The sequence below is a fragment of the Geotrypetes seraphini genome, chromosome 8 (assembly GCF_902459505.1).
Source record: "Geotrypetes seraphini chromosome 8, aGeoSer1.1, whole genome shotgun sequence".
Classification (NCBI taxonomy): domain Eukaryota; kingdom Metazoa; phylum Chordata; class Amphibia; order Gymnophiona; family Dermophiidae; genus Geotrypetes; species Geotrypetes seraphini.
Window position 1 is genome coordinate 122,897,615 of NC_047091.1, and position 15,800 is coordinate 122,913,414.

General features: G+C 43.2%; 1 protein-coding gene and 1 long non-coding RNA gene across 5 annotated transcripts in view; one reads left to right on the forward strand and one right to left on the reverse strand.

The window, feature by feature from the left end:
- Positions 1–15,800, reverse strand: part of LOC117365563 — a 128,167-nt gene that overhangs the window by 83,379 nt on the left and 28,988 nt on the right. The window lies entirely within an intron of this gene.
- PALM (paralemmin) overlaps positions 1–15,800 on the forward strand; it is an 89,270-nt gene that overhangs the window by 67,106 nt on the left and 6,364 nt on the right. For 2 of the 4 annotated variants that reach the window (XM_033956072.1, XM_033956071.1), the window contains exons 6-8: positions 1,436–1,457; positions 4,039–4,098; positions 11,050–11,181. In XM_033956072.1, the coding sequence (XP_033811963.1) occupies positions 1,436–1,457; positions 4,039–4,098; positions 11,050–11,181 (214 nt within the window). The remainder of the gene's footprint in view (positions 1–1,435; positions 1,458–4,038; positions 4,099–11,049; positions 11,182–15,800) is intronic. The other 2 variants (XM_033956075.1, XM_033956073.1) reach the window with 1 other exon arrangement.

Consider the following 15,800-nt stretch of genomic DNA (forward strand, 5'->3'; position numbering starts at 1 on the left):
AGCTTGGGGAAGAGACAGCTCAGAGGTTATAATGATAGAGGTCTATAAAATACTGAGATGAGTAGAAAGGGTAGATGTGAATCGCTTGTGTACTCTTTCCAAAAATACTAGGACAAAGGGGCATGTGAAGAAGCTACTAAGTACTGTAGTAGATTTTAAACAAACCAGAACATGTAATTAAACCCTGGAATTTACCAGAGAATGTGATGAAATCAGCTTAGCAGGGTTTAAAAAAGCTTTGGATAATTTCCTAAAAAAGACAGGCCATTATTGAAATCTCTTGGGGAAATCCACTGCTTATTCCTAGGATAAGAAGCATAAAATCTGTTCTACTACTTTGGATCTAATTAGGTAGTTGGGTCCGGGTTGGTCACTGTTGGAAACAGGATACTGGGCTTGATGGACCCTCGGTCTGTCCCAGTATGGCAATTCTTATACTGTATTCTTATGTAAGCTTTGCTAAATCTCTTCTCATATTATCCACTCCTTTCAGGGTATCTACTCTGCAAAAAGACAAACTTTGCCAGATCAGATTTTCCATAATCATGGCAGAATTAACCCTTTGCATTGCCTTTACTTGGGCTACAAGCTTCTGGAGAGTTCTAGTATCCAGAATAAGCCCCAGAGAGACCACAACTTCCAGCTTCACCATGACATGAGAAATTTCTTGCAGAATAATGTTCTCAGCAGATGCCATTATCCTCGTACTCTGGCCAAGAGCCTACTTGTGCCAAACGTTGAGTTCAGCTTCTTGGCTAGAAGACTCTGGCATGACAGATATCACTTCAGACCTTGATGTGTAGGTTTTTGCTCTGGAGTACTCACTGCATGCAATCCTGGCAGGTTTCCCAACTTCCCTGGATAGATCTTCACTCCTTCTGCAGTGAGTGATAACATCACTGGAGATGGACAAGATCTGTGGCTTGATGACATTTTGTATCTCCCTTCGCTGAATCATGAAGAGAGAATATTTTTAGCACATCAGCCAGCCACTAAATGGTGCCTCTGAAAAATGTTCCTGTTAGGATCAGACTGAATCTCTGCTGGGCCCTGTCAATGCCACCCTGGAGCGGGCAGGTGCCTCTTTCTGCTGCAGATCAGCACTTGTAAGCAGGGCATCAGCGCCACCTGGTGGATAAGAGCTTTCATTCCTATCTGAAGCTCTTCCGTGTTTCATCTTTTCTGTTTTGAAATTAGAATTGATAGGAGGGATCTTCATGGACTTGCTGGGGTCATCTGCTGCCTGTGAGTGGCAGATCAGAGGATCAAGTGCAGACTGTATTCCTGAAACAAGTGTGAGAAGGGCCTGGAGGGAGATTCAGTAGCTGACACATCATGGTAGTAGAAAAATGCCACAGTTACAGGAATTTGATGCTTTTGTCTTACACTGGATACTGGACACCTTACTTTAACCTTTATTGTCTCTTTTTTGCAGACTCCTCTGGCTACTATTGAAGGTATGTCTTTTCAGAAAGGTGTTTTTTTTTTATTCTCAGTGTGACATCTACTCTGGGATTAGGCATTGATCAATGATCATGGGGTGCGGTATTTCATGATGACTGGGATTATGTTTTCTGTGTCCTGACAACTGAGTATGGGGGTAGGGGTTGTAACCTGTTGAAGAGTAGGAAACAAAGTAAGGCTAAATAATTCAGTTTCTCAATAAGTAGTGGAGAATCCAAGGGTCTGTACGGCATGGTCTCACAAACTTCCATGTGGAGGAAACAATGGCAAAATGGTTAAAGCAGCCAGGTGAGAGCCAGAGTAGAGATCCAGAGGCTGCCAGTTCAAGTCTCACTGCAGCTTTGTTGTTTCTTTTTTCATTGTGAACACTCCAGGGACAGAAAAATACTTATTTTGACTTCATCTCCATTCAGTAGAGAATTGTTCAATCAGAACACCTTTCTGTAACTTGGATGTGACAAGTACCAGGTCTAAATACAGGCATCCATCTTTTTAGATTGGGACCTCTCTTACCCTTCTGCTGAAGCGTACCAGGATGGGAAGGTGGGGGCAGTCCATCCTGGATGCAGATGCAGGCAGTGGGGGGGGGGGGGGGGGGGGAGGGAGGTTCATATGGAGCAGTTGCAGGGCCGCAGTCCATGGTCCGCAATGGTGCAGCTGTCAACTCTGCCGGGCTCCTGTCCTCTTTGACATGTTTCCTGTTCCAGGGTAGGGGACAGGTGCAGCCAAAGGCCACATGCATGCAGACTGCAGCCCTATGACTGCTCCATGGAGGAGGGGGGGTTATTCTGCCCTAGGTGGTCATCAAGCCAGGTACGTCACTACCCTTCTATGATCTAAGTAAGATGTCAGTATTTTGGACCCCAATATAAACAACTGGGTATAATTCAAAAAAGATGTTCCTAAAGGGCCATAACAAGCATAGTAACATATAAAGGAACAAAATCTACTTCAAACGTCTTTTAGCATAAAGTGGTGCTCAGATTCCAAGATGGAAGGTTAAAGAACTCAATAGGGACGAAAGCCCTCAAGATTCTTAGATGGTATCGATCATTGCACCGGGTTGTAAAAGATGTTTTGAAGTGCTGTTAAATTGATTTATAAAGTTCAAATGTCCATAAAGTACAAAAATAGTCCAAAACTTTAAACGACTACGTGTAATTAAAGCTTGAATGAAGTGAACAACTTAGCTGAAATATAAGGAATGCATAGGTGTAACTGGGTCCTGACGCGTTTCGCCTCAATGGCTTCTTCAGAGAACCCACTTGCAATCTTATATGTACTGCTTATTCTCAAATTAAATCCTGCAAAAACCAAAAATACAATGCAAAAAGATATATCAGTATTTGAAGTAAATGGTTGTAACTTAACTGAAAACTCTACAACACTCTCGACGCTGTCGGCGGGACACCTACTGTTGATTCTGTAATTTTTCAGTTTCCTGTGACGTAAGTGCGCACTTACGTCACAGGAAACTGAAAAATTACAGAATCAACAGTAGGTGTCCCGCCGACAGCGTCGAGAGTGTTGTAGAGTTTTCAGTTAAGTTACAACCATTTACTTCAAATACTGATATATCTTTTTGCATTGTATTTTTGGTTTTTGCAGGATTTAATTTGAGAATAAGCAGTACATATAAGATTGCAAGTGGGTTCTCTGAAGAAGCCATTGAGGCGAAACGCGTCAGGACCCAGTTACACCTATGCATTCCTTATATTTCAGCTAAGTTGTTCACTTCATTCAAGCTTTAATTACACGTAGTCGTTTAAAGTTTTGGACTATTTTTGTACTTTATGGACATTTGAACTTTATAAATCAATTTAACAGCACTTCAAAACATCTTTTACAACCCGGTGCAATGATCGATACCATCTAAGTCTCTTGAGGGCTTTCGTCCCTATTGAGTTCTTTAACCTTCCATCTTGGAATCTGAGCACCACTTTATGCTAAAAGACGTTTGAAGTAGATTTTGTTCCTTTATATGTTACTATGCTTGATGAGTATTTTGGACCCTCCATAACTCCGCCCATAACACACCCAGGTCACGACCCTTTGCCATATGGATGCACTACAGTGTTAGATGTCTATACTCTGTCTTTGTAAAATTGGGATTTGGATGTCCATGAAATATGGATGTCTAAATGCAAGTTTTCACGTGTCCAAAACAAGAATAGAGCTTCTAAAATACCCACCTAAATGTCAGATGAAGTTTAATGTGGACAAGTGCAGAGTGATGCACAAGGGGAAGAGTAATGCTAAGTAGAGGTTTTCATATTGCTGTAGGGAAGCAAAGTCTGAGAGCACTTCTTATCCTCAGACACTTGTACTTCTTTATTTTGTGGATACTATATCCAAAACAAGCTGTTAACAGATGAAAATGTCAGCCCTCTCCCTTCCCTGGGCCCACACTGACGCTTTTAGTAGAACTTTATTCTCACTAATTTTCAAAGAGAAACACTGCGTGTAACTTTTCTTTGAAAAGTGTGAGTGTTAAATCTCCCTTTTGGGTTCATATTTGCCGGGCTGCTGTGGATACTAAGCTATGCTTGTAATTTTCTGTTCTCTTCTGTCCAGGAAGAAAAACCTCCAAGAGTCCCGTGAAGATGATTGAGGGAGCAGACATGCTGCGAGCAGGTAGCCCTTTCTTCATGCTCCCAGCGCCTCTGCGGGGAGTGGGAGCTGTTAACCCACCTGCTCTGTAAGGCTGCCTGGCAGCGGGAAGTGAAAATCACAGCAAAACATTTTGGTACTTCTGATTCCCAGGGCCCTGCCAGTTGGTGTATTTAAGAAATGATGCCACCAAAGAGCAAGAAGGGGAAATTGCTTGAGACTCCCCAGTACCTGGAGTTGGAATGGAGGAGTAGCCTGTTGGTTAATGCACTGATCCAGGGGGACTGGGTTCAATTCCCACTGCAGCTCCTTGCAACTCTGGGCTTGTCACTTAACCCTCCATTGCACCTGGATATGATATGTAAATTGTAACCATAGAAAGGTGGTATATCAAATCTTATCCCTTTTGATTTTTTAGTCACAGAGTGTCTTGTGACTCTTTTCAAGACAGTCCAATTCTTCACCAGATCCTCAAGCAGGCAGTGTTTGATTTCTAGCCCCTCTCTCCCCTTTCCTCCCCTCCCCCAAGTTAGCTGCCAAATAGCTAGCTATAAGTAACAGGAGGCGATAAAAGTTGTGGGGAGGGGGGAGAGGGAAGGGGACATGAAATTCACTTGTAGAGTCTCATTTCCTTTCAGGTTAATATTCAGCTGGGGTGGTCAGCTGTCGAGACTGAAATACATTCAGATATTCAACCCCAGTACCTGTATAGTGTCCAGTATTCAATGGTAATAACAGGGATATTCAGCCACTTATCTGGGTAGCTAACAAATTAAGTTAATACAGCTTTTATGCTCTTCTAACTTTATTTGAATATTTATGCAGAGTGGTGCAGTAAGGGAAGGTGGGGGGGAGGGGAGGAGAACTGCCCCAGGTGCCAGCACTTCTCCGCATCCCCACCCTCCATGCCATGCTCGCACCCTCCTTTCCCCGTGCACCTCTTTAAATCTTCACCTGGCACAAGCAACTTCTCTCAGCTGCTCCTCATGCAAGCCTGGCTCTCCTCCAGGAAGTGATGTCAGAGAAAAAGCCCATGCCGGCACAAGCAGCAGACCGGAGAAGCTGCTCGCACTGGTGAAGATTTAAAGAAGTACGGGGGGGAGGAGGGAGGACACGAGTGTGCCGTGGGGGTACGGAAGGAGCGGGGGAGGTGGAGAAGGGGGATGCCACTGCCCCAGGCACTCCCTACCCTTTCTACATCACTGGTTAAGCAGACTGAATATTGCAGCTAACAGGATAACTCTGGGCAGTACCCTCACTCCACCCATGGACTCAGTGGCGTAGTCAGGGTGAGAGGCGATGGGGTGGTGGTGCCCATCCCCAGCACTCTTCACTCTCCTCCACCTCCACATGCTCCTTCCCCGTGCACCCCGCTTCCCTTTCCCTATACTTCTGTAACGTTCCTGGCGCAGCAACCTCCAAGCTGCTGTTGCGCCAGCGTTGGCTCTTCCTGTGACGTCACTTCCTAGGCATGGGTCCAGAAAGTGATATCGGAGGAAGAGCCGATGCTAGTGCAACAGCAGCATGAGGTTTGCTGCTTGCACCAGGAACATTACAGAGGTACGGGGAAGGGAAGCGATGAGATTGTGCAGCATTTGGGTGGGGCGGGAAAAGAGTGGGGGGGCGGAGAGGAGGATGGGTGCCTGCGCTCTCACAAAGATGGCGCCCGAGGCAGACCGCCCTCCCCCCTTACTACGCCACTGCATGGACTTTCCCAGTGCTTGCTGGAAAGCTCTGGAGTAGTCTGCAATGATTTCAAATACTACCAAAAATCATAGATGGGATTTGATATACCACCTTTCTGTGGTTACATCAAAGCAGTTTAAAAATTACATGTAGGTACTTATTTTGTATTTGGGGGCAATAGAGGGTTAAATGACTTGCCCAGAGTCACAAGGAGCTGCTATGGGTATTGAACCTTGTTCCCCCTGGTTCTCAGGATATTCCTGTACTCCAGGTGCTTATAAATATCAGGCTGTCAGTTTATAAAACCTGGAAGACTATTATTGGCAGTTCAGCATTAATTAGCAGGTAGGGCTGCCCTCATCAACCAGTTGGCTTATTTGTAAAGAAGATAGAGGTGCTCCTGATGAGAACCAAATATCCATCCTTCAAAGGAGTTAAGTCTGTGGCTGTCTTGGGCTGAAGACTTGAGATACAGGCTCTGAAAGGAAGTCTTTACCTGTAAGGTTAAGGGAGTTGACGTAGAACATGCGCTGACGCTCTTGAAAGGGTAAAGGACACTGCCGAAAAGAATATAGGTGCCAATCATGGAGTTTCATACCATTCTATGCCCTTGCCAGCAACACTCAGAAACTGCCTCAAAAAAGGAGCTACAGTATAGCCCAAAACAGCTGGCCAAGGGTTTGCTGTGAATTTCTGTTCCCCTCGTATCCCAATAAAGCCACAGTTATTTATAAAATACCATGTGACTGCACAGTTTGTGCTGTGGGTAACTGCATCGCACATAAACTCATTGGTAATTAATGTTGAGTTATCCTCACAGGGGTTTAGGGTTATTGCTTCTGGTTAAGAGATTTGGCACTAGTTAGTATTCTCTGTGCTATTTTGGCTTCTAATTGATGTCCCGCGTATGAATGCTAGTGTTTTGTGGTGCCGGTGGGACAAAGGTGCAGGGTGTTGGGATAAGGTGACTAAGTTGTTATTTAGGATCTCTCCAGTCGGGGACTATGTAATTACTGTCTGTAGGACATTGTACCTTAACAGTTGCTGCCTGTTGATGTCAGCCTACCTAGGAAAATTATAAAGACTTTAGTTATTCACTTCCATGTCTTGCTTTCACCTTAAGTTGAAATTCGGCACTACCCAATTATAACTTGTCAGGCAGCTCTTCTATGGGTCTTCTGGGCAGCACAGAGGGGGCTGCTTTCAGGACCCTATCTGTTGAAGCTAGGCCTGTTTTACAAAGCTGCGCTAGTGGCTGCAGCGCGGTAACGGCCCCGAAGCCCATAGAAATTTAAAGGGCTTTGTAAAACAGGCCCTTAGATTCCTTGTGCTGGGTAGGCTGGCTTAGTAGATGGATGGTCTGAGGTTCAGGGTTGTCTCAGAAGAGGGAAACTGACCAAACAACTTGTAACTAATTTTTAATGACAAAGACCTTCAATGATAGTTCACTGGCCATTCCCCAATTTGGGCAACAACTGTAGAATAAACTATAAGCAGAATTTGGACCATAATCTTACTTTCAGTAAAATAAAACCAAAGGGAAAAAAGCAAGTTCAAAATGAGTTTTTATACAGGTAAACATTACATTACATTAGTGATTTCTATTCCGCCATTACCTTGCGGTTCAAGGCGGATTACATCCAAACTAAACAAAATTACATTTAAAATTTGAAGGAATAGAATAAGTGATGACATTGAATTTTTAAGGTAATATATATTGGGTAAAGAGTTACCAAAGGGAAGTGGAGGTCTTTAGGAGATAAGAATAGGGTGAAATTATGGGTTTTAGATAACGTTTGGTAGATAAAAGAGTATTAGAGAGATCTAAGGGTAAATAGAGTTTTGGATATTGGGTTGGGATTGGTTGTGCTGGATAGATTTTATGTGTTTTTTGAAGAGTATGGTAAATGGTATGGTAAACCTATGCTTACTCATGTGAATGTGGATTGAACATAAGAATAGCCTTAATGGGTCAGACCAAAGGTCCATCTAGCCCAGTAGCCCATCTTCAGTGGTCAATGCAGGTCTCTAGTAGCTGGCAAAAACCCCTATAGTAGCAACATTCCATGCTACTGATCCAGGGCAGGCAGTGGCTTCCCTCATGTCTGTCTCAATAACAGACTGTGGACTTTTCCTTCAAGAAATTGTCCGAACCTTTCTTAAAACCAGCTACGTTAACCACTCTTACCACAACCTCTGGCAACGCATTCCAGAGCTTAACTATTCTCTGAGTGATAAAATGTTTCCTCCTATTGGTTTTAAAAATATTTCCCTATAACTTCATCAAGTGTCCCCTGGTCTTGATGGAGTAAAAAATCGATTGACTTGTACCCATTCTACACCACTTAGGATTTTGAAGTATGCAGGTTGTAAGACAGCTCACACACATTTTTATCCCTAACAAAAAGGATGAGGGGCATGACAGGGGGAACGAGCAAGGGAATTTCATTTTCAAACCCATACAAGTATTTTTCCTGTGGGGTACTCAAAGATCCACATTCTCCGTATTACCCCCAAGTTTTTTAAGGGACGTTCTGCTAAGTTTCGCTTAGAAACATTTCATGAAATTTAATGTGGACAAATCCAAATCATACATTTACCACCACCCTTTTTACAAAACTGTAGCGCAGTTTTTAACTCCGGCCATGTAAGTAACAGCTCCGACACTCATAGGAATTCTATGTGCAATGGAGCTGTTACCGCCGCAGCTGGCGCTAAAAACCGTGCTACAGTTTTTTAAAAGGGGGGTTAGTAAAATAAATAAATAAATTCTAACTACAGGTACAAAATGCTGAGCTCAATATTAGGAGTCACCTTCCAGGAAAAGTCTTGGAGTTGTCATGGAAAATAAGTTGATATGTTCAGTCCATTGTCCCATGGCTACCCAAAAAAAAAAAAAAAAATCAGTAAAGGAGAGAGAACATTGTTATACCTCTACAAAAGATAAAGTGGAATCAGAAAAGGTTCAGAGAAGGGTGACAAAAATGATAAAAGGGAATAGAAACCTGCACTTTTATTAAGATTTATTTACTGTTTTTTTGAAGAAGTTCACCCAAGGTGGTGTACAAGAATAAGCTGGACAAAGGCAATAGATGAATACAGAAATAACATATTAAAATAACAGTTTACATTTATTTATTTATTCAATTTTCTATACCGTTCTCCCAGGGTAGTTCAGAACAGTTTACATGAATTTATTTAGGTACTCGAGCATTTTTCAATGTCTGTCCTGGTAGGATCACAATCTATCTAATGCACCTGGGGCAATGGGGGGGATTAAGAATGCTACTTACAATGTCAACATAATAATAATAACTTTATTTTTATATACCGCCATACCACAAACAGTTCTAAGTGGTTTACAAGGGAAGAGACTGTATACAGACAGCGACATTACAGAGAATTTTCGAAATTACATTGGCATGTTAAGTTTAGTCAGGTTTATCTGGAAGTGTTTTGGAAGTACATCAGGTCGAGGTACATCAGGTTGAAGTGGGGTCAGAGAAATTTGTCGAAGAGATAAAGTTTTTATTGACTTCCTAAATGTTTGGTACGAAAGTGCGTTTGAGATGAAGTTGGTTAAACATTTGTTTAAGACAAATTAAAACATCTGAATCGACGGCATAGGGCGTAAGGGGAGGTGGAACATATAGACGGAATAACAGGAGTTTAATAGAACCAAGGGTGACTATGTGTAGTAAGCTAGCTGTATGAAGAGAGGGATTAAGAGAGGATGTGAGAGAAGTTCATAAAAAAGTAAATGGGCTGGCACAGTTCAATAGGAAACAGCGGTTCAGCATTTTAAATAGCAACTAAAACAATAGGACACTCCGTGAAATTAACCAGCAGATTGATAACAAATCGGAGAACATTTTTCTTTCCTGCAGCATGGAGTTAAGTTGCGGAATCTGTTCCCAGAGGATGTGGTCAAGGTGACTAACACAGCAGAATTGAAAAGGAATTTTGGGCAAGTTTTTGGAGGAAAAGTCTATAAAAAATGATTCATCCCTGGAATGAGCTATGGGAAATAGATAAACTACATTGGATCTGCCAGGTACTTACTTGAGACCGAGACTGACCACTTTTGGAGACAAAATGCTGGGCTCAGTAGACTTGAACAATTAATCCTGTTGCCAGAGAATAAACTTGGGTACCACTGTCTCCTTGCTGTTCCCAGCACAGGCCCTTTGGGGTGCCTTAAGATTGGTAGCATGGTTATATCCAGGCCTCACTATGTGACTTTCAGAAAACTATGCAGCGTCACTGCTACTGATCTTGCAGTCCTGCAGTTTATCTTGATCTGGGATGTTGTTACATTATAGCGGTTAGTTGTCTTACAGAATCTGGAGAGCAAAAAGCCACTAAGTGCTCTGTCATGTCCTGCCTGACCTCATGCAAACGTGAGGCTCTGAAAGTGTTCTCAAAGATCAGGGATTCCTTGGAATCTAACCAGGCCATCCTCACGCAACACCACTAATGTGTATGGCCATTTTAAAGTGACGAGATGACTCCCTGTCACAAGGGCCACGCTCTTCTCATGGCATTGGTTGATGTGTGGCAGTGGTCTCAAACTCAAACCCTTTGCAGGGCCGCATTTTGGATTTGTAGATACTTGGAGGGCCTCAGAAAAAATAGTTAATGTCTTATTAAAGAAATGACAATTTTGCAAGAGGTAAAACTCTTTATAGTTTATAAATCTTTCCTTTTGGCTAAGTCTTAATAATATTGTAAATTATAGCTATAAAGACATATGTTTAAGAAACTGTTTTATTTTACTTTTGTGATTATGATAAACATACCGAGGGCCTCAAAATACTACCTGGCGGGCCGCATGTGGCCCCCGAGTTTGAGACCACTGATGTGTGGCTTCCAGTTTTTGTTGAGGAACATGGTCAACTAAGATGTTTGTTTTATTTTGAATGTTGTGGGTCTCTGAGATGTAGAGGAAGATTTTCTGACTTCTTTGGAAGGGGTACTCAATCCACATACAAGAGAAATGTAGAGGTTATACAAACAGGGCCTGGGGGATAGAAAAGCTCAGGGAACAGAATGCATCCACAGCTCTGCCAAGCTGACTTCTCCTCCTTTATTCCAATGTGCTTAAATATGGCTGAGCACCTCACTCCGCTGGGCTGCTTGTCCCCGTTCCCCACCCCGACACCTCTTCTCCATCCTACCCACCCATGCTTGCTGCTTGCTCTTGCTTTGAGCACAAGGCTGAAGAACTGCATGGGGTAAAAGGGGCCCCAGACATGGTGTTTAATGATCCCTGTGCTCTTTGTATCCCAGCCATGTACTCAGTGGAAATCACAGTGGAGAAGGATAAAGTCACAGGGGAGACCAAGGTCCTGTCCAGCACCACCCTACTCCCCCAGGACCTCTCCTTGCAAGGGGTCAAGGTGTACGAGGATGAGCTGAAAGGTAGGGGCTAAGGCCAAGACCCAGGGACCAGAACATCTCCTGAATGTAGGAGACATTCTGCAGGGACAGCGATTAAGGGCTCCACATACTACTGGGTCTTCACATCCAGGAAGACATTATGAGAAGCATCAGGATTCCAGACTGCTAAGTTATATAAGAAAGGAAGCTTGGCTCAGTCTGCCAACAAGAAGGCATATTCTTGTCATTGAGTGACTGAATGGATTTGCATGTGTCAATGTGTGTTTGTATACACATGTGAGTGAACATGTCTGCACATGTGTGCTTGTATTCATGCACTTGTGTGTGATTGAGCATGTCTGTATGTAGATGTCTAAACGAATGTATGTACTTGTGTGTGAGTGAACATGTCTATGCATGAGTATTTGTATGTACATGTGTGTGATAATGTATGTGGGTTGCGTGTGAGTATGTCTGTGCATGTGAATATGAGACGTCTGTTTGTATGCATCTTAGAGGCTGACAGAATTTCAGCTTCAGTAACAGTGCTGAACTGGTCCCATATACTTTTTCTGACTGGTTTCAGTTGTGGCCAAAAGGCTAAGGCCGTGGTTTTAGCTGAGACTGACGATGTGTTTTCAGTAGAAGCTGAAAATTTGTGCTTTGTCCTAATTGTCTCCCTCCCGCCTCCTCTCCTCTGAATAGGAGTTGTCTTCACCCCCTGCCTACTTGTATGTGCTTCCCTTGGATAGGGTTGCCAAATTTCCTCTATTAAAAAAAAAAAAAAAAGAGGACACCTGGTCCCGCCCCATTCTGCCCTCACCCTGCCCCCAGCCCCACCTCCACACAAACTTTCCCAAGCTCGGGACCACATCTGTGCATGCACATGACATCGACACGATGTCATTGCATGCATGCACAGACGCCCTTCAGACGTGGCCCTGAGATCGAGGACTTCCAAAACCCGGACAAACTCCAGATTTTTGAAATCCTTATAGGCACCTGGACAATCCTCTAAAAAGAGATCATGTCTGGTTTTTCCCTTATGTCTGGTAACCCTACCTTACAATACCTGAGAGTTTAAGGGTGTAGTCAGGGCAGAAGCTTAAATGGCTGCCATGACCTCTAGTGGCAATCTTGCGAGACTGCCACAGTAGGTCAGTAGAACTAACACGGACAAGAGCAACTAAGGATCACTTCTGCCCTGATTACACTTCTAGCCCACAAGGGATTGTAGGGTAGGTCTGAGAGGCAGGGGGCTAGGGGCTACTCTTTGTTTTCTCTTTTTCTGTGTGTGTGTGTAATATGATTGCAAGTAGTGCAGTTATGATCTTGCATAGTAGTTTAGATGGTTGCTTCAAATAAATGCTTTTGATACAAAAGTTTAGCAGGAATTTAAATCCATAAATTTGGGATGACAAGCTCCTTAGGAATTAGCCTCTGTGGAGATATGACATCAGATATCACTCCAAATGTGTTGCAAAGTCAGTTACACTTCTCCCTCCGTATTCATGGTTTTTGATTATTCACGTTTTTTAGCTTGCTGGCTCCTCCCCCCAAATTATAGCAGCTTGCATAGAGAAATCGCTGATTCCAAACGTTTACAGATAAAATTTCTGATTCCCAGCATTTAGTTAACATAAGAACATAAGAAATGCCTGCACCGGATCAGACCTGGGGTCCATCCAGTCCGGTGATCCGCACACGCGGAGGCTCAGCCAGGCGTACCCTGACGCATACATTAGTCACTCGTATCCCTCAATGTGTCCTGCAAGAAGATGTGCGTCCAATTTTCCCTTAAATCCTAGAATGGTAGTTTCTTCCACCATCTCTTTCGGGAGAGAGTTCCAGGCGTTCACCACTCGTTGTGTGAAGCAGAACTTTCTGACATTTGTCCTGGCCGTGTCCCCTCTCAGCTTCAGGCCATGACCTCTGGTCCGAGTCTGGGTCACATTCGCCAATGTGAATAAAGCTATTTCTTGCTCTCCATCCTTTCCCCCTGCTGGTGAGTGAGCTTGCTCCATTTTGTCGATTCCTTTTAACAATTTAAAAGTCTCTATCAGATCCCCTCTCAGTCTTCTCTTCTCAAGGGTGAATAATCCCAGTTTTCTGAGGCGATCCTTGTAGCTCAAGTTCTCCATACCTTCTACTAGCTTTGTCGCTCGCCTCTGCACCTTCTCCAGCAGTGTTATATCCTTTTTCAGGTATGGAGACCAGTGTTGGACACAGTATTCCAAGTGTGGTCTGACCATTGCTCTATAAAGTGGCATTATGACCTCCCTTGATCTACTCGTGATTCCCTTCTTTATCATGCCTAACATCCTGTTAGCTTTCTTTGCCGCCGCTGCGCATTGAGCCGACGGCTTTAGGGTCCTGTCTATCAGTACCCCCAAGTCTTTTTCTTGTTCGCTCTTCCCCAATGTTATACCTAACAGTTTATACTCATGCTCCTTGTTTTTTCTGCCCAGGTGCATCACTCTGCATTTTTCCACATTAAAACTCATCTGCCAATTTTCTGCCCATCTCTCAAGTTGCTTCAAATCTCTCTGAAGTTCCTCGATGTCTTTTTGTGACCTAATTGTCCGGCATAGCTTTGTGTCATCTGCAAACTTGACAATAACACTGGACGTTTCTTCTTCCAGGTCATTTACGAAGATATTGAATAAGATAGGCCCAAGAACCGAGCCCTGAGGCACACCGCTAGTTACTTTTTTCCAGTCTGAGTACTTCCCATTTATGCCCACTCTCTGTCTTCTGTTTTCCAGCCATTTTCCTATCCATCTTAGTATATCCCCTTCTATTCCATGACTTTGTAGTTTTTTGAGAAGTCTCGCATGAGGTACTTTGTCGAACGCTTTCTGGAAGTCCAAGTATATTACGTCTACCAGTTCTCCGCTATCGACTTGTTTGTTCACTCCCTCAAAAAATTGAAGTAAGTTGGTCAAGCACGACTTTCCTTTCCTGAAGCCATGCTGACTACCTTTCAGCAGGTCATGGTTATCTAGATGCTGTACTATGCTGTCTTTAATCAAGGCTTCAACCATTTTCCCAGGGACCGATGTGAGACTCACAGGTCTATAGTTTCCCGGTTCTCCCCTTGATCCTTTTTTGAAGATTGGGATGACATTCGCTATCTTCCAGTCTTCTGGTATCCGTCCGGTTCTAATTGACATGTTAGTGAGGGATTGCAGTAGTTCTCCGATTTCCACCTTTAGTTCCTTTAATACTCTCGGGTGAATTCCATCTGGGCCAGGGGATTTGTCACTTTTTAGTTTGTCAATCTGATAGTATATCTGGTCCAGATCCACCATGTTTTGCCTCTCCTTCAGAAACAGGCCAGGTCTCCCACCATGTTATTCGCAGTTTCACCATATTCACGATGGTTTTTAATAGAAAACAGCGAATAACATATGAAAAAGTTTATTTGTGGTTTTTCAGTATTTGCGGTTCTGTTAATTCCCTATCAAAGTGAATACTGAGGGAGAAGTGTACTGTAAAAGCATTAAGACTTTTCGTTTCAGTTTTCATTAGCTGAGGACCTTGTATGCAGAGGCTATTTTGCTTGGAGGTAAAATATGGTCTCAACATTTCCGTTATATATGAGGGATTTTCAAAAAGTTCCCGCACTTTATTTTTTTAAACACTATTTATTAAATATCTCAAAAGCAAATTACATCACTACCTGCAAGGTGAGCTGGCTTGCCTGACTGACTAGTCACATGACATTCTATGAAAGTAGAGGTATTGATGCCCCTGTATAAGACTCTGGTGAGACCTCATTTAGAAAATTGTGTACAATTCTGGAGACAGCACCTTCATAAAGAGATAAACAGAATGGAATCAGTCAAAAGGAAGGCTACTAAAATGGTGCATGGTCTTCATCATAAGGCGTATGGGGACAGACTCAAAGATCTCAATCTGTATACTTTGGAGGAAAGGGGAGATATGATAGAGACCTTTATTTGAAAAGAAACTCAGGAATGAGAGGGTATAGGACAGGGGTGTCAAAGTCCCTCCTCGAGGGCTGCAATCCAGTCGGGTTTTCAAGATTTCCCCAATGAATATGCATGAGATCTATTAGCATACAATGAAAGCAGTGCATGCAAATAGATCTCATGCATATTCATTGGGGAAATCCTGAAAACCCAACTGGATTGCGGCCATTGAGGAGGGACTTTGACACCCCTGGCATAGGATGAAGTTAAGAGGTGATAGGTTCAGGAGTAATCTAAGGAAATACTTTTTTACAGAAAGGGTGGTGGATGCGTGGAACAGTCTCCTGGAAGAGGTGGTGGAGTCAGAGACTGTGTCTAAATCCAAGAAAACCTGGGATAGGCACCTGGGATCTTTTAGAGAGAGGAAGAGATAATGGTTACTGCGGAGGGGCTGACTGGATAGGCCATTTGGCCTTTATCTGCCATCACGTTTCTATATTTCTATGTCCTCTTACCACTTCTCCCACCCCAACCATTTCCCATGAAAATATGAAAGAGCGGAAACTTTTTGAAGAGCCCTCGTATATTCTAGCTTGGGTACTATATGGGCGATTCTAAAGAATTTCCAGGCTCTGTTGGGTATGATAAAGATGCAGTGTTTCAATCAAACTTGTGTCATGCAGAAACTAGATTCTCTAAGAAAGGAACCTGCAGTGATTGTTTTCA